The following is a 17,340-nucleotide window of genomic DNA, read 5'->3' on the forward strand; positions in this document are numbered from 1 at the left end:
CTATCATCGAAAGTTCATTTAGTGACATAGTTTTTATGCGATATGTTTCTGGACAGGGGGTTCCACGTACACTCCCTTGAACCCTCTCCAAGCGCCCACGAGCACTGACTAAATTGCACCTGATCATAAGCACAATCCATTTGAAATATAACGCTGACTTAACGAAACACCGTTAATGATCATTAGAATTTGCTGACCTACCTTTTGGGCCAGTGACTGACGGGTCGATGAGCCACTATTTGAGGATTTTCTCCATTTGCAAAGGCAGCTATCGTTGCTATTGATTCAAGTTAATCACGTTATGATAAATATGTAATGCTGTATTTTATGAAACTCAATTTGCCAATTTATCGAATTAATAATAGACTGATAGGTCATAATATTCTATTTCCAAAGTTTAGAGGATTTTTAATACAGCGACATCTATGAACAATGTAATGAAACTGACATTACAATATGCTCTAACAGATAGCATTTTTACGAAAGTGTCAAAGATTAATGTTTTCGTTCTTGCTTTTTTTATTTAAAATTAAAAATGTACAATAAATAAATAAAATATAATATAGTGGAACACAAGTTAAAACTATTAACAAAACATTGTGAAACATACACTATCTGATCTAAGACCGTTTTTAACTCCAAAAAAATCAACACTTTGTTTTACTACATTTTTTTTTTTGTATATTATCCCTCGTTTTTATACTTACTCATGCTCTATTCAGACGCCTTATTTAGGAGATCCCTAACGACATGCTAGAAACAGTACTATGTTGTTATATTATTTTGGCCTTGCGTCACCGCGCCACTCAGGGTGCTCGCCAAGATCCTCTTCAATTAAGAAAAAATAGAGTAAAACAGGCCTGAGTACACAAAATAATATAAATAACGACTACACAAACCTGCCTTTTTATTCATAAATGTTAAAAGTATTGATCTATTGTATGTTTTGTCTATATTTTTATATACACCAACCACAAAAACACACATAGCAAAAATGCCGCTAAGCGTTTATGAAAAAGTATTTTATATCAGTGAAGCTCGTTCTTTATGCAAACGCTTTTCCAAACATATACCTGAAGATAACTCCACAATAATTTAAAAACCAGAAAAACTAGTTTGTTCATTTCTTCAGGTGATGAACCACATATGCATCGACATAGCACCGTTTTCAATAAACAATTTCAATCGCTTTTTTCGATCCATTCCGGAAATGAATCAATCTAAACCAAGTTTTTAAACATGCTTATAACATATCAATTATTGGTTTATAATCGGGATCGAGTCGAAGATTAAGATTGGGATAAATTATTGAAAAAGGCCGATAGCAATCGTGCCAAATCAATAAATCATCCTTAGATAAAATCTATTGAAATTAGTAATTTGAAAAAACGCCAAACTTTATTCTGACTGGTCAATTTTCGCGATCGATCCTAATGTTTTCGATGGGGTCGTTTATTGAAATCAGTCGATTTACAGCCGTTTTCATTAAACTATCCCAATCTCAATCTTTAATCCTATACCAAGAATGAATCAATCAAAATAACTTATTAGTGAGCATGTCAAGCAAAATTTTGTTTTGATTGGTAAATTTTAGATAGATTGAAAAAAGCTATTAGGATCGATTATTGAAAATGGCGGATAGAGGGATGCAAGTAAATATTTATTTTACACAAAAAGTTCAGGCACTTAGGCGAGAATAATAGAAAACTCATTTACGGATAAATATCAACTTCACTGATATAATACAGACTACTGAGTCATCCATAAGATACGTCATTCTTGACTTGTGCAGAATTGCTTGCCATTTATATTATAATTGAGTGATTCCTTTGTGACGTCAACTTCCTAGTTCAATTTATATTGTTAAATCCTTAGCAATATTAAATACACTCTTATTAAAATTGAACATATAAATGGTATTTTGGAATAAAAAAAAATCAATATTATTAATTATAGAATTTTTGAATTCCATATATTATGACGTCACAATGCCAGCTCTCGATTCAATATTACAAAAGTTACAATCACAAAAGTGTAATTAAAAACACATTTTTTCTATAGAAAAATTTTGCGTTCCTAACTCATATAAAATGTTTATAATATTAAATATGTTTAGTTTTATATTTGCTGACAATTTTTCAAGTCAAAATACTGGCATATACCGGACAAAATGCATTCGCCGTGACATAACTTATGGACACTCAACTAGGGATAATATCCAAAAAAATGAAGCCCAGCTCACACAGCTATAACTCTGGCAAGCAAGCTTGTTCATACAGACATAAAACTTTATGTATCAACTCGTATTGTTCGGAATTTTGCACCATACCTCCTCTATTCAGCCGCATATTACATACTATGCCTAAAACGTCCACTTTTTGTTCATTGGTAAGCTGCTTGATTCCATTTAAGATGGCAATCAAGCAACCTGTTCGACCAATACCAGCCGAGCAATGGACGATTGTAGGTGGAGAAAGAGTTTCTACAGAAAGGTCTAGAGGGGTTGATACTTCATACTTAACATCGCATGGTACAACGCCCTCTAGCGGAGGAAACAGGAACTTCGACTCGCTTTTTGGGCTTTCGCATTTGCACAAAGTGTCGCACGCGTCTGTAGCCTTTTGAAAATCGTACGCATTATTTTTAAGAACGTCCAAACTTAGCGTTAGGAGGGCATTGACGTCTTTTGGACACTTATGATCGGCCCAGTTGTGGAACCAGTAATGGTACACTGTGACGTCACTCGACTCACAACTACTTAAAACACTTTGACTAACACTAGCACTTTGGTCATATGAATCGTCAGTTCTCGTCTCGCCTCCGTCAGGTAAATGGTCAATGTCTATAGAGGCATCGCGAGTGAGACTAGGTCCCCTAGCGCACTCAACAGTATCACCATTTGTCTGACCGGTATCACTCGCACACATATAACTAACACTTTTAATAAATTTCACGTCTAATTTTCGTATCGTGTATCCATATTTTTTGATCATTCCACAATTTTTTATCACAAATTTGTTATCTTCTTCGGATTCCGGATTCCTCACTTCAACTTCTTCGTTAATTTCGAGTGGGAAGTACTTCTCGCACTTCTGTCGATTGTTTTCGATAAAGTTTGTGAGCATTACAACTTTCTGGACTCCGTAGTTGGGTGGCACGGGACTCGGATCAGGGGGTCGCCGCGACTTATAGTCCAACGTGTTTTGGTGGACCATTAGCCAGAAATCGTAGGTGGTGTTCTGCAGAGGTCCCTGGGTGGCTATATATGTGTTTTTCGTGTATTCATGGCCCTGGAAATTTAAAAAGATAAAAAAATAAAGATGATCTGCAAAGCTATTTTATTGGTTTGGCGTTAAAAAGAATGTATTTAGTTGACTATTATAGAAGTGTAATGTGTATGCTATTTTGGAGTCGAACCCGCGAACAATAGATTATAACAGATATGTCTAAATACTAAAGCACAAATGTAAGAGACTCACCTTTATGAAATTGGCATTGATGTATCCCTCACTGGCCCCCGCTTCATTCCTCAAGATGAATCTGGAGTGCTCATTAGGCAATATCGTCTTGTATCTATTTTTCGGGTGGGATCCGGATACAATAGGCTTCTCCTGGAAGTTCGTAGGCATATCCCAAAATTCCTGATGTAGGTTGCGTAGTAACATCTTCTGATACTCTGAACAGGGTTGGGATATAACTGGTTCCGGAATCACCATTTGTGGGTTCTCTTTGGACATGTCCTCGACCCTACCTGAGCAGCAATGCTGACCTTCTATTGTATTGTGACATTTAACTTTGGAGTAACCATTTTGAAATACCTCATTGAGGTCCCGTAATTGTTTTCTAGACAGAACGCTTGAAGCATTTTGCAGGTGCTGCATGTTAGCTAAATAAAGCCGGAAATCCTCTGAAGTACTTTGAGGACTTAAAGGTTTGGTGGTGATGTTCCGGACAAAACCTTGCTGGAAATTGGGGTCATCTTGCCGTCCAAAAGCGTAAATGATTTCATTGTCTTGATCGCCACACACATAGGTCAGATTTTGTGGATAATCTGCCTCGGTGTAACACGTGGACCATAAGTTGTCATGAGACCCGAAACCCACACCTTTCTCAGTAGAGCGCCTTGTCCTATGTTTGTAAGATTTAGGTATCAAATTTTCAGTGCTAAGCGACTTCCGATGCTTATCCCGATGAGGTAAATCTTTTAAATTTGGTTCTAGAAGCGTTTCATCTATTTCCAAATCCCTTGGCTCTTGAGCTTGTATATTTAGGGTAAGAGACGTGTTAGAACTACGTCTTTCTAAAATACCTTTTCTGGGTTCTGTAGTTGGGTTGTCTATACTATGATTACTGTTATACCTACTTAAATTACATGTAGAACCATTTAGGTTATAGTTCGAGACGCTAAGACCTCTATTAACTGATAATTGAGGGTTGGAAGTATTGATATTTAGGGTTAACGAGGTATTTGAGCTTCTTCGTTCAAGGAGACCTTTCTTCTGTCCTGGCTTCGCATCTTTATTTAGCGAACTATTACTAGAATGCCTGCTTAGGTTGTTGGATGAGTAAATATTTAATGTTAAACTGTTATTCGAGCCACGACGTTGGAGTAGGCAGTTTTTGGAAACTTCTCCGGACAAATTAGTGTTCGATGAACATATAACTCTGGTAGTAGGAGTCAAATGATCTGTATTGATCAAAGATGCATTTGAATCTCTACGTTCTAAAGACAGCTTCTTCTGACGGTCGGAGTTCAAGCTGAAGTTCGATAAGCTAGTTCTTACAGTTGCTAGATTGTGACAAGATGCTCCTGAACTATTTAGGGAACAATTTGAGCCTTGCAGACTGTGGGTACTTAGCATTAAGCTTTGATTTGAATTCCTTCTGTGCAATTTCTTTATAACTTTCTCGTCTTCCACGCTAGGTTCAAAATCGTCTGACGGCACGCCTTCGGGCAGGGTTTTTAAGTTGGTACTAGACACGCTCAAGTTCTGCTTATAATTAAGCAGATTTGAACCTAATGTCTGACCAGAGTCTAAATGATATCTATTGTCCGATCCAGATATGTTTATCTCTGGTGGGTTCTCGGTGAAATCTGTCATATTTTCATCGAATGAGCCCATGGTTCGCGACCCCATTCGGGAAGTCCCCGGTTGGTAAAGCATCAGGCTGGCATGATTTTCCCTCAAATATATGCCGCTGTCTTGAACTTTCATGAAGAATCTACGCTGCTCTGCATTTGATTGTATGGAATTGTAACCCAATTTAGCACCGCAAGGGTCGTGTTTTAGTGATTTTTGAGCCAGTATTCGTTTGAGTTGTCGTTTCGGTGTGTTTGGAACGGATATAGAGTTTTGAGGCACTTCCAGAGTCTTTTTCTGTGGCAGAGAGAGGTTTACTGTCTCTGACGAATCTAGGGACGTCGCTTTGACTTTTAAGGTTGGTGTTTTCACCTTCTTTTCCTCCGCATCAGTGTACAATTTCTCGAATTCTAACAATTCCTTTTCCAACTCACTGTCTCGTTTCGTCAGATCGATGGTTAGATTTCGTAAATTCTTTGTCTTCGGCTTCGTTTGAAAATCGGCGGAAGTCGTTGCTCCTTCTTCGGAAGTAACCGTTATTTCAAACTCTTTGGGCGAGAATCTGGGCATATCTAGGAATGATTGCGTATCTGAACTTTGACGAAGACATTTTTTCTGTTTGACAGGTGACTTGGCTTCTTCCGGTTCCCGTTCTTTATTATCTTCGAACTTGAACATCGGACGCTCTTTACTTGGAGTTTTTGGATAACGTTCCATACTTTCGCAAGATGCGCTTACTTCTTGGTTTTTGTACGCCTCATTCATTTGATCTTTCATTTGTTTTGCTATTGGCAAACCCAAATTCTGCTCAATAATTTTCGCATTGTCGGAGTCTAATGAAATTGATTTTAATCTTTGCCGTCTAGCTTGAGCAGTGTTCGATGGACTAGGCGTCAGCTCATTAGGCTTTTCCTCAATTTTGGAATCAATTTTCAAAGATTCCATTTTAGCACAACAATCGACTACGTCATTGTCTATTTTCGTATCCTTATTATCATTAACATGAACTTCAACAGTTTTATAATTTGTATCACAACTGTTATGCCTTCTGTACTTTCTTATATCTTTATCAGCAGGTGGTGTGAACCTTTCTTTTTCTATGGAATTCCTCCCTCCATATTTCCTAGGTTTTGGCGACATCTTGGCGTCTTCCTTAAAGGGACAAGATGGATCGAAGGTAAAATAATTTTCTTTGTTATAACTATGAACTTTGGGGCTCGGCCTGGCGCTCAAAATCTTTGGTGAACTTGGTTTTTCTATACCATTTCTGTTGAGGTGGTCTCCCAAAGTCCTTGGAGAGTGTGGAACGTCGATATCCCTAGGAGTATCAGGAAAAAACTTTGGCGACCTTACTGAATCATAATAAACAGATTTTGGAGATGGTTCTGCAAAAAACATAGGAGAAACAGTTTCTGGCGGAGTGAAAAACCTCGGAGAGGTTATTGTATCTGCTAGCATTTTGGGTGAGAAATCGAATTTCGGTGCCGCTGACTTTTCCTTTGCCGAACTGCATTCAATAACTCTTGGGGAATTCTGCATCTCCAGTCTTTCTTGTTGTTCTCTCACTTCCACGCCATCGCTTACACTACACATATTCAATCTTGTACTGACTGACCTAAATCTCCGCAAGTTACTAGGCGATGCATCTTGACTCCCCTCACCTTCTTTCGACATTCTTCGTTCGCTCATCTCTTCTTCCTTAAGTTTGTTGACAATGTCCATATCAAACCCGAAAACACGGTCCGCTTTCGCACTACTGACGAAGGGAGACTTCTCGTCTTTCTCCAAAGATGGTGATCTAGTAGCACTGAATTTCTTAGCTCTCGTCTCTTGGTTCAAATCACTGCCTAAATCCGCGTTCACGATTTGAGCCAACGGTCGGGGTATAGTCGCCGTATATTTACAATCCAGGGGGCGTTTGTGTATCCACTGCTCGGGAAGAGGCAGTTTCGGTATCCCCTTAAACTCCGGTTGGGCTGTTGAACTCGAAGGTTCTGGGTTTTGACCCTGCGCTATCGTATTTTGAGTGGAATTTTGAACTATCACAATTTGTGGCGGGGGATGTTGGGGATCGTCAGCTGGCGCACCAGCCAATGTAGCAAGAATCCTGCGTGGGGGTATCGGAGTCACCGGGAAAGGGAGGGAGGGATGAGTCACGCGTGGGGGCTGCGGGAGTCGAGCGGGGAACGCGTCACGTACTATGTGTACCTGGAAACAGAAAACGTTACTAATGACTGACGCGGATATATTTTCGGGCGTTATTGCAAACATTTTTGAAAATGATTCAACAATAGGCTATTATTGGGAAGTGTGAACAGTTTCGTTGCTTTTGGCTTTCTGAAAGCCACTGGCACTGAACATTATATTTTTATACGAATACAAAGAGCATATGATTGTTGTGTGTCACGTAGGTGCCACCCGTAAACGGCTAATAGTGGGCGGACTATTCAAACAAATAGGGGATGATTTGTTACTTTTCGGTAAACCTACACATTTGCATAGTAATAATAACACACAACAATGACCAGTTTTATGTTTAGGCTAGTTGTACTCAACTTGCGGCTTACTGAGCTTTTGCAAGTGGCCCATCTGTCATATACCTATTTCTTTGCTTAAAGATTGGATTTCAAAATTATCACTATAACTAGAAAAACTTTTCCCAAAATATTTAGTGGTATGCGAACCCGACCCTATAAGAATAAAAACCAATTAATTGTAAATACGTACTTATTACAATAAATAAAGCCTAAAATTGTATTACTGTTTTTGATATTCATGGCTCTTTTTATATCGACACATAGACAAATATGCAGCTGAGTTATCTCATTACAAGCTACCACCATTGCCTTTGAACTCCTTCACGATTTGGGTGTTTTAACAATCTTAAACGACGAATGCGTGTCGCAAAGCGAGTGGGGTTCTATTTTAGATACGGAAATTTCCTGATCGTACACAACACCTCAACCAAGATGACGTTTCAAGACAGTTTTCTGTTAAAACTAAAAATATCTGCATTTGTTCCTACGGCTTACTATCAGACGAATGACCTACTCATTTAATGATTCAGTTAAATATAAAAAGCGTGTGACCTCGCACCCGTACCGTGCTACGTCACTTCTTCATGGAGATGCCTCCGATGACACAGACTGTGATTTTTTATACATTCGAATGACGAGACGCGTGGGTCACTGGTCTGATGGTAAACATCACGCGGGCCCATAATCATTACATTTTAATACAAATGCATAGTAATGAAGTGCACTCGTCACACTGGGAAATATGATGTCATAGTGTCCATTGCCGAATATTGGCAAGTCATTTGGTGTGATGTATTTCAAGCCTTTATAATACTTGCAGACAGCTTGGCGCCAGTTGTCGACAGAACAGTAGTGGTAATAGTGGCGACACAAATGTACTCACACAAAGAAAACACGGACTTAGTAATATGTTATCACCAAACATAGTTTGTGTGTCGCAAATATATTTTTTTAAAACTTCTCAATCCCTAATCTTGAAAACGATAACTATCTATATTATACGTCATAATATGAAAACAGTAGTCATGGCATTACTCGGCAGTTCTAAAGAATCATATCTTGTTACAAAAACTAGTTTTAGAAAGACATTTGTATACATTAAAAATCTTTATGATTGCACTTTCGTGTGTTGTATACACAGCCATACTCAGGGAGTTTATACGCCATTGTATTTACTTATTATTACTAATTATAGTGGAAACCGCCTCCCCCTGTAGCTGGATACGCCGGTGATGGTATATGATGGTGTAGTTACCGTGTGCGTTGCTATCGACGTGCGCGGTCGCTTGCGGCGGCGGCAGCGCTGCGCGAGGACCAGCAGCAGGAGAGCGCCGGCCGCCAGCGCGCCGCACCACCAGCCCCCCGCCCCGCCCCACATGGCGCCGCCTTCACATCTGCACACACAAGAACAAGCTACAGGATCCCATATTAATATTATTTATTTTATTTCCGACTAGCGACCCTCGGCTTCGCACGGGTGCAATATTTCTCCACTATTTAATGGTTGTTATTATACATATAAACCTTCCTCTTGAATCACTCTATCTATTAAAAAAAACTGCATCAAAATCCGTTGCGTAGTTTTAAAGATTTAAGCATACATAGATAGGGACAGAGAAAGCGACTTTGTTTTATACTATGTAGTGATAGTGATGTTTCACAATTTATTGATGTAAATATGTAAAGGTCTTTACATTATTACGCAAGTGTATAGTATAAACATACCCCCTTATTCATAGATGTTTTTTTTTTATCTAAGGACGGAGCATTTCTTTGATAACAAGTCTGTTTCTCAGTGCTGACGGAAAGGCAGCCTTTGCAGTGCGTAGACATAGGGCCGTCGTGATTGGCTAATATTGAGATACAACTTGAATCTAGTTGGCTGTCAGATAAACAAAGCTAAACAAACAGCAAGCCGTCAGATAAACAAAGTTGAGAAACAGACTTGTTATCACAGCAATGCTCCGTCCTTACATAAAAAACTTCTATGAATAAAGGGGTTAATTTCTATGTTTATTGCCTTTTGTTTTATTTTTATTTTGTTTTATTGTTACTTTTTTATTCTCTTTTATATTGCGCACATAATATTGTAATTTGTATAGGAAGGAACTGTTGTACTAAAAAACAAGTTTTTACTTAGTTTGGAAAACAGAACTTCATAGGTTTGTAATCAATTTTGTGTCTAATAAATAAATTATTATAATTATAATTTTCAATAACGGCCGTTACTCGGTTTTTTAACCATTCATATATTATTCTTTATTTCGACCCGAGACAGATGCGTTTTTGCTGTGGATTGAAAAAGGGATTGGGAGCGTTTATAAACGGCGGGAAATCGTCAAAATTATTGTGGAAAGTAGTTTTAGTCATGGATCATTGAATGGCGTTTATTCTTTTTTGTAAGTAGATTAAATCTTGTTTGTGAAGATAGGCTCACGTCTTTATCACCAGTATTCAGGACAGCGAAAGCACAACTAGTACACTGTTTATATGTATATAGTATATAAATTAGTTATTGTGTCACCTTAAAATAATATTTTATTCTAGACCACATTATATTATTATGCATACAAATTATTGCAATAATTAACATCAAATTAATTATTTTACTCACAATTGCACAGATAAAAGAAATATTTCCGTCATCATATCATACTCCTTCATTTTCACCGCTTTACACAAACACAGCACGTCATTGAATATCACAAAAGGCATTCAGCCAAAAACACTTATTCCTACACACAATTTTTTTTCATTGTTTACACAACATAACTAATATGAATTTTATTTTGGAAATAAACACTAGTGTATTTCACGAGCGACACACAACAACTGAATGGTATGTGTCAGTGACATTTTATAATAATTACTCATTGAGGGTAGTATTAGTGCGAAGTCATTTCAAGTTATTTCACCACTTAATGTGACGCGTGAGTCAGAAATGAGAAACCCTTTGAAGGAAACTATTGTATGACGTTGTGGCGCAACAGATGAGTGGCCTGTGAAACGGAAGGCGTGCCTTCGATTCTCCGTCGGGAACGTCTTATGATCTGTAGATGTTTATTACATGCCTCGGTGGCATAGTTGTATTACGGTATGACTGCAGTGCTAAGGTTTCGGGTTCGATTCCGGGGTCGGACAGAGACATTGGGTTTTTCTATCAGTGACAACCCCGGGTCTAGAAATTGTGCCCTATAGCGGTAGGCTCGGCTTCTATCACATCATGGGATGGAATACCTATAACGGAAACTGGATGCCACTGTTGCGCCTCTGTCTACAGCTTCGGATATAAAAGGCTTGAGTATGTACCTATAACATGTTGTGAGAAAAAGTGGATTTTTTAATATGGGCACAGCAAAGTGCATGCTGCACCCGATGGTAAGTTGTGGTATCCACTAAGTCTTGACTGACGAGTAACACGTAGATTGGCGTATTCAATACGTACAAATTGAATATCACACTCTAGGACTCTGTCCGGCAAGGCCTTTAACAATTTCGCACATGTGTTGACAACTTTTCTTGTGTAAACTAGATGTTACTGTCGTTTGACTGTTGTGTTTATGGCGGTACACTTTACATACACCGCCATCTCGTCAACATTACTGGAATTGCGAGAGAAGCCCGAGGCTCGTCTATCAGAAATCGACATAATTGTAGTGATAACGCACAAAAATCACACTAGATGGCGCTGGTCGTTTCCGAGTTGCGGTAGCAGAATTTGCGGGACGCGCAGTATACAAGTATATACTACGTCCAAATAGAAATCATTGGTGGGGCCGCGGCCGGTCAGGCTCAAGATCTGCCTGACTGGTAAACTTCCCCTTCCATAGAGGAATGCAACAACTTTTTCTACACGCCGGTCCAAGTTTATAGAACTTGAATTGCAAATTATTTAATTTTATAGAAAACGTCCGCATGCGTCCAGACATGTCAAAGCTAGCTTGGTAGTTCAGAGGAAAACTCGGGAATGCAATGGCCTTAACTTAGACAATATTCAAAAAAAAAATTAAATGGATGTGTATGAGTAGAAAGACACTAGAAAACTATAAAACTATTTTCACTTCTTAAAAATATGAATAATAATATAGATTATATTTAAAACGTACCCCTTTTTAATCACTTATCGGGTTTGCGCTTAAGCAATTTGCGGAAAATTAAAATTTATGTATAATAATATTTGTTTCAAATTCATTTAAATCGACGGTCGAATTTTTACCACTGGACGGCCACTTGTGTAAATAAATGATTAGTGTGTGTTTTTATTAAAAACACGATTAGGAATACAAAATGTTTCACTGATCTGCTGATTCGGTGGCCGAGTTGTAATTGTGCACGGTACGAGTACAACTACGCGCTGTGGACACGAGTTCGAATCCAGGGTCGGACAAAAATAATTGTGACTGGGTTTTTCATCATAAAAATTACTCTGTTGTGGAGTCAGGAAGTGAATGGTGTGATTACCCCGTGCTTCGGAAGCAAGGAAAGCCGTTGGTTCTGCGCCTGATCTCTCGCCGGTCATATCGGATTGCCATCTTATTTGACTATGAGAGTGAAGGAACAGAGAGTGCACCTGTGTATTGCACACACACTTATTCACTATAATATCTCTTGCATACTTGGGTAATCTCCGTTGAGACCGGCCGCCGTGGCCGAAAGTCGGTTAGGAAGGAATCAGTGTAGTATGTTTGGTAGAACTTCCATTGTCAAGTCTCAGGTTCAAATCAAAGGTTGGACAATGTTATATTGGGTTTTTAACTCAGTATCATCCAGGAGTCTGGAATTTATATCAGATATGGCAATTGGGTCAGTCACTATCACATCATAGATTAACAAACACATTGTGAAAATTGGGTGCACCAGTTCTGCCTCTGCCTACTCTGTTCGGAATAAAAGTTGTTAATGAGTGTGTGTATGAAATATATTTCATATCAAATTTTAACAAAAAAAATTGTTTATTAATAAAAAAGGTTTATCATCTACATATTACTTTAGCTAATATGGAAATCATCTAAATTACTTAACTTCTACAATAATTTTGATGAGTCATAAAAATTTCATAATCAATAAATTGATAAGGCGTGATAAAACATTACTCATGAAAATTCCCATAGCCTCTTTTTTGGCATTTATAATTTATTTATTAATATCTATACCAAAACATTATGTCTTATAACATACGGTCGGAATAACAGAGTTATAATAATCAAACAGTTATAGCAAATTTTCTTATAATTTTTTCCTTCACAACTTTATAAAGTAATTATGTATGTCAAAGTAATGAAACCTTGTTATTCATTACCTACAAGGGCATCTATACCTATTCAACATGTTATTTATGTTGAAGGTTCTTTTGAGTATAGTAGTTTTAAATATAAAAATAAGGATAAACATTACAACTTAAGAGTGATGTGTTCACTTTTATGAACATCCCTAGTTAAGATGGACATTGATTATGTAAGAAACTGGCCGGATACAATTATTCCTAGCACTACAAACTGCATGGTGCAAAAAACTTGTATATAATTCCTTATTTCCTATTCCACTGATTCAGGTTCTATGTTGTCTCTCATCGATTGCAATTTTATTGCATACATTAATGTTAAAATCATTTATTATCTACGTATAAACATAAAAAATGTCACTGCCAAATACAAGAATAGCAATTTACAATTTACCATTAAGGTAAGGAAAATCCTGAAGGTAAATATACATTATTAAACTATTTATAATCATACATACTGAATAATGTGTATTAAGCTAAGGTTACACTAGCAAATTCTCATGTAAATATGTATATTATTAGGTAGATATTGTAACATTGACTCCTCAATACCCTTGACTATGAAGACTGCAAAATCTCACAAACATTGAAAAAAATTATAATATAAAAAAACTCGACATACAACTCAAACATAAGAAATCATTATAAAAAAAATATAAAAAAATAATTGTTTTATTCCAATATGTATATTACCAAGTAACTACCACTTGCGTACATTAGTGGCAGTATTTAAATAATTTTATACACATGTCTACAAGTCCTACAAGGTACAAAATTTGCAGCTATCAACTTGCTGTGTATAGTTGCTTGCGGAACTTAACTTTAAATTTTCTTGCTAATCTATACCCCACTATATAATATCAAATTCTGTCTATATAATAAATGCAATACATATTACAAAGATAAATAGATCATGACACACATAATTGCACTCCTGGTGGTAAGTACTATATTTACAAATAGTACAAACATCTACAAGATTGAGAAAGTCCTGACTGGTGTTACAGTCTCTATTCTTAGACTTGCATTGACAGATAGGAATAAATATCTAAACTCTTGTATAGACAAATGTTTTATCAACATTGCAACAAGAGTCTGGTTTTTTGTATCACAATTTAACCAGAATTTAATCCCCTAAATTGACTGCGAATATGCCTGAGATCTAGCAGACCACTAATTATAAAGTTGATACTTCATGCTTCAAAAAGTATTATACCAACTGCACTGCACAAACGGTATTAAGCCAAACAAACGGATATTTTAAAATAGATATCATTATTGTACCTTATCAGTCCATAAACAAATAACTGATTTGTTTGGTTCACTTTCTCAGGCTATTAGGCATTAGCAACAAGCCAGAATATTCCATTTTTACCTTATAATTCCATTAACACATAAAAGGTCTCTTAGCAGCCCTTTTTATAATAGGATATGAATTGATTTGTACCATCCTTGAATAGACTTTTGATTCTTCTATACCAGTTATATATGCCTTTATAGAATATGTCAGCCTTTTCTACCAACTGACAGGAACGTTTAGGAAATGATATGTGGTCAAATATTAATGGGCGAAGTTTTTCCAACCATGGAATTCCAATTTTCAGCCCTCAAATGCCAAAAACTGTACTGCCATTACATTAAGTAGCCGATAAAAAAACTATCGCGTATAGCTTTAAAGCACGATATCTAAATGATAAACGTACGCAGTTATTTATGGAAACCTGACACATACACTATAGGGCACAAAAATGGACGTTTTACTACGTTAACTTTATTATTATCGCGTACGTACACTTTGACCTCGTTATAAAAGCACTATCAAGGCTGTAATGATGTGTTTGGACCATTTTCAACGATATTTTGTGATTACTGAAACCTTCAAAATATGTGCGGATGACAGGTCCACCGTAGCATTTGGAGGGTGAAATTTTAAGTGTTTATCTTTATAATTAGATTATAATTTATTTTAGAAATGTTGTAGATGCGTCTAAGACATTGTAAATGAATAGAATAAATGTGAAAAGAACTTACTGTGCATTGATTTATCCTTGCTAGACTTTCAAGAAATCGTTGTTCACCATGAAAAAATTGCTACATTTACCAAATGTCACTAATTTTACAACCATCAAAACACGTCACCAGCACTGCACAAGCACTTTCGTAGCGTTTTTGTCGTATTTTAACACGTTTTCAATATAATATCTCGCCCTACAAGTTTTGACATTAGATGAATCGGCCATTTTTCTTTTGGCGACAACAAAAGCAGGGAGTGCTGCCACATCAATAAGTGTTTTCCCCACAATTGATTTTATTTTCCCAATATAATGTTACGAAATCGTGAACGAAAGATAAAATTAGTGATAAGGCGGTGATTTATTTTTTCAATTGTCTAATTTCTTATGATAGCGTTAAGAAATCTGCTTTAATTCTTTATTATCGTTACTTCTTGTTGCAATCCATGAATAATAACCAAAAAGAAAATAATAACACTGATTAAAATATATCACAGAAAATCTTCTTGTAAAGGTTTTACCCGAATAAACAGGGGTTTTTCCCTTGTTCTACACGTGAAGTTATTGTTACGGAGCGCACTCATTGAAGCTACGAAGTGCACATGCGCGGTACACGACCTGGCACCGATTTAGGGCACTAGGGCATCGACTGGCCCTGCCAGCCACCTCCTAGGTCAAAACATACATATACATAGACGTATTGGGGACAGAGGCTAGGCTTTGCCATTTTACACTGCAATAAACATTGTGGTCACCATCATCGACGATGTTATAGGACTTAGTATTTAGTACCTACTTATTTAGGTATTGCAAACGTACTTAAGTACATAAATTGCATGTAAGTACTTAAACTAAAATGCTGAAAGTATAATCACATAAATTGGTTATACCTATTATTATTACGGTACGTAGACAGATATCCAGCCTGAACACAATTGCTTACCAAAAATATATACTTTATATAATTATATAACTGTGTAAAGCGCTATAGAACGCAGGCTGTAGTCCTTTCGGCGCGGGGGTGTGGCTCGGGACAGCCGTCCCGGGCGAATATTAAGGGTCACTGCACCGGGTGCATTGCACTCTAAAACTAGAGAAATAATACGCATAAACTCACGCATGTAGATCTAAAAAGGTATGATAAGATGCAAATATTATACCTAAGTTTAAAATAATTAATTTTAGTCTTATCTACCTATATTGTATACATATACAGAGTTAGGTCGTCGAATTGGGGAATAAACAGGTAAGTACACTCTTATAGTTTTAAATAGGTACACTCTTAGTGAGTTCTCAAAGATAATCCGGCCCTGGAATCAAATCTAATATGAACAGTTTACTTATGTTCTTCATAATTTCGTCTCAACTTTACATTAAATAAAGTTCATTTTGACTCTAGAATTTAGATCTTGATTCGCGTTCCTTTCTTTGAAGCAGTCACGTAACCCGCCTCCATTGCTAGTGTTTTAATATAGTCACAAGTCTCTTCTGGTAAAATTATGCTATAGTGTGTTCAAGAGTTAAATTGCGTTTCCAAATTATTCCGTGCTATCCGGGTCATGACAATAGTACATGTACATTTAGTTATCGTCGTAGGTCAATAACACGTCTTATCTATAAGACTACTTGTATTTCTTTCCTTTTCTTTCTTATATGCTGATGAGTTCGCTATGAGACCAAAAATGTGTGTTTCGTGATAGCTTTTTACGAAAAGTAACTGTATGTTAGTGTGGAGTTTGGTTTGCCTAGTTTTCTATTTTGTAAAACTGAGATAAGCTGTTTAATATATTGCTGGTATGGACCGCGACAATCAGTAAACATTACAAAAAATATATAATTTTACACACAACTTGATTGGTGCCAAATGAATAGGATCGCCTTGTAACTCAATAAACACAATTATTTTTTTTACCACACTTGGTATACACCCATTGGCACTCGTCTATAGTAGCACCATCTTGTGGCGAGAAATGAAACTGCCCGAAACTAGAAAGTTTCAGTGATGGATCTTTCTCGAAAGATCTCAATATTTCCAGAATGACGCGGAAATTCGATAAAATATCTTAATTTAAAGAGTTTCCGACCATTCTGGATCTTTCGAGAGTTCCACAGTCAACGGTAGAACATGAGGCCGTGTATAAAAGAGGACGCGCGGTAGCAACGAGGGGACGTGATGGAAGCGAACCACAAGCAATATCACCAAACACTGAACTGTGCCTAACCGTGTAGTAAAGTGATTAATTAAAGTTGTTTGAGCGTTATAGTGTTGTAGTGATTAGTAATGTGTTTTTATTAGTGTGTCACCAAATAAAGTGTTTATTTGGTGTTTTAACGCCAATTTTTATTGGGTTTGTTGTGCTAGGGGCACGCGACACTGTTACCATAAGCTTGAGGGCTTAAAGACCTTATTTTGGCAAAAAAAGACAAAC

At 37.0% G+C, this 17,340-nt stretch overlaps 1 protein-coding gene across 2 annotated transcripts; it reads right to left on the minus strand.

Annotated features, from left to right (window-relative positions):
• Positions 1-367: 367 nt before the first annotated feature.
• LOC115456242 lies at positions 368-15,188 on the minus strand. 2 transcript variants are annotated; one of them, XM_030185225.2, is made up of 4 exons: positions 14,931-15,188; positions 8,874-9,012; positions 3,480-7,289; positions 368-3,290 (listed from the first exon to the last, which is right to left on the minus strand). In XM_030185225.2, exons 2-4 carry the CDS (start codon positions 8,994-8,996, stop codon positions 2,247-2,249), a joined length of 4,977 nt encoding a protein of 1,658 aa, XP_030041085.2. In that variant the 5' UTR covers positions 8,997-9,012; positions 14,931-15,188; the 3' UTR covers positions 368-2,246. The 2 variants fall into 2 exon arrangements, with proteins under 2 accessions (XP_030041085.2, XP_030041084.2); XM_030185224.2 differs by lacking the exon at positions 14,931-15,188 and adding an exon at positions 10,233-10,410.
• Positions 15,189-17,340: the final 2,152 nt, after the last annotated feature.

This window comes from Manduca sexta, chromosome 28 (assembly GCF_014839805.1).
Source record: "Manduca sexta isolate Smith_Timp_Sample1 chromosome 28, JHU_Msex_v1.0, whole genome shotgun sequence".
Lineage (NCBI taxonomy): Eukaryota > Metazoa > Arthropoda > Insecta > Lepidoptera > Sphingidae > Manduca > Manduca sexta.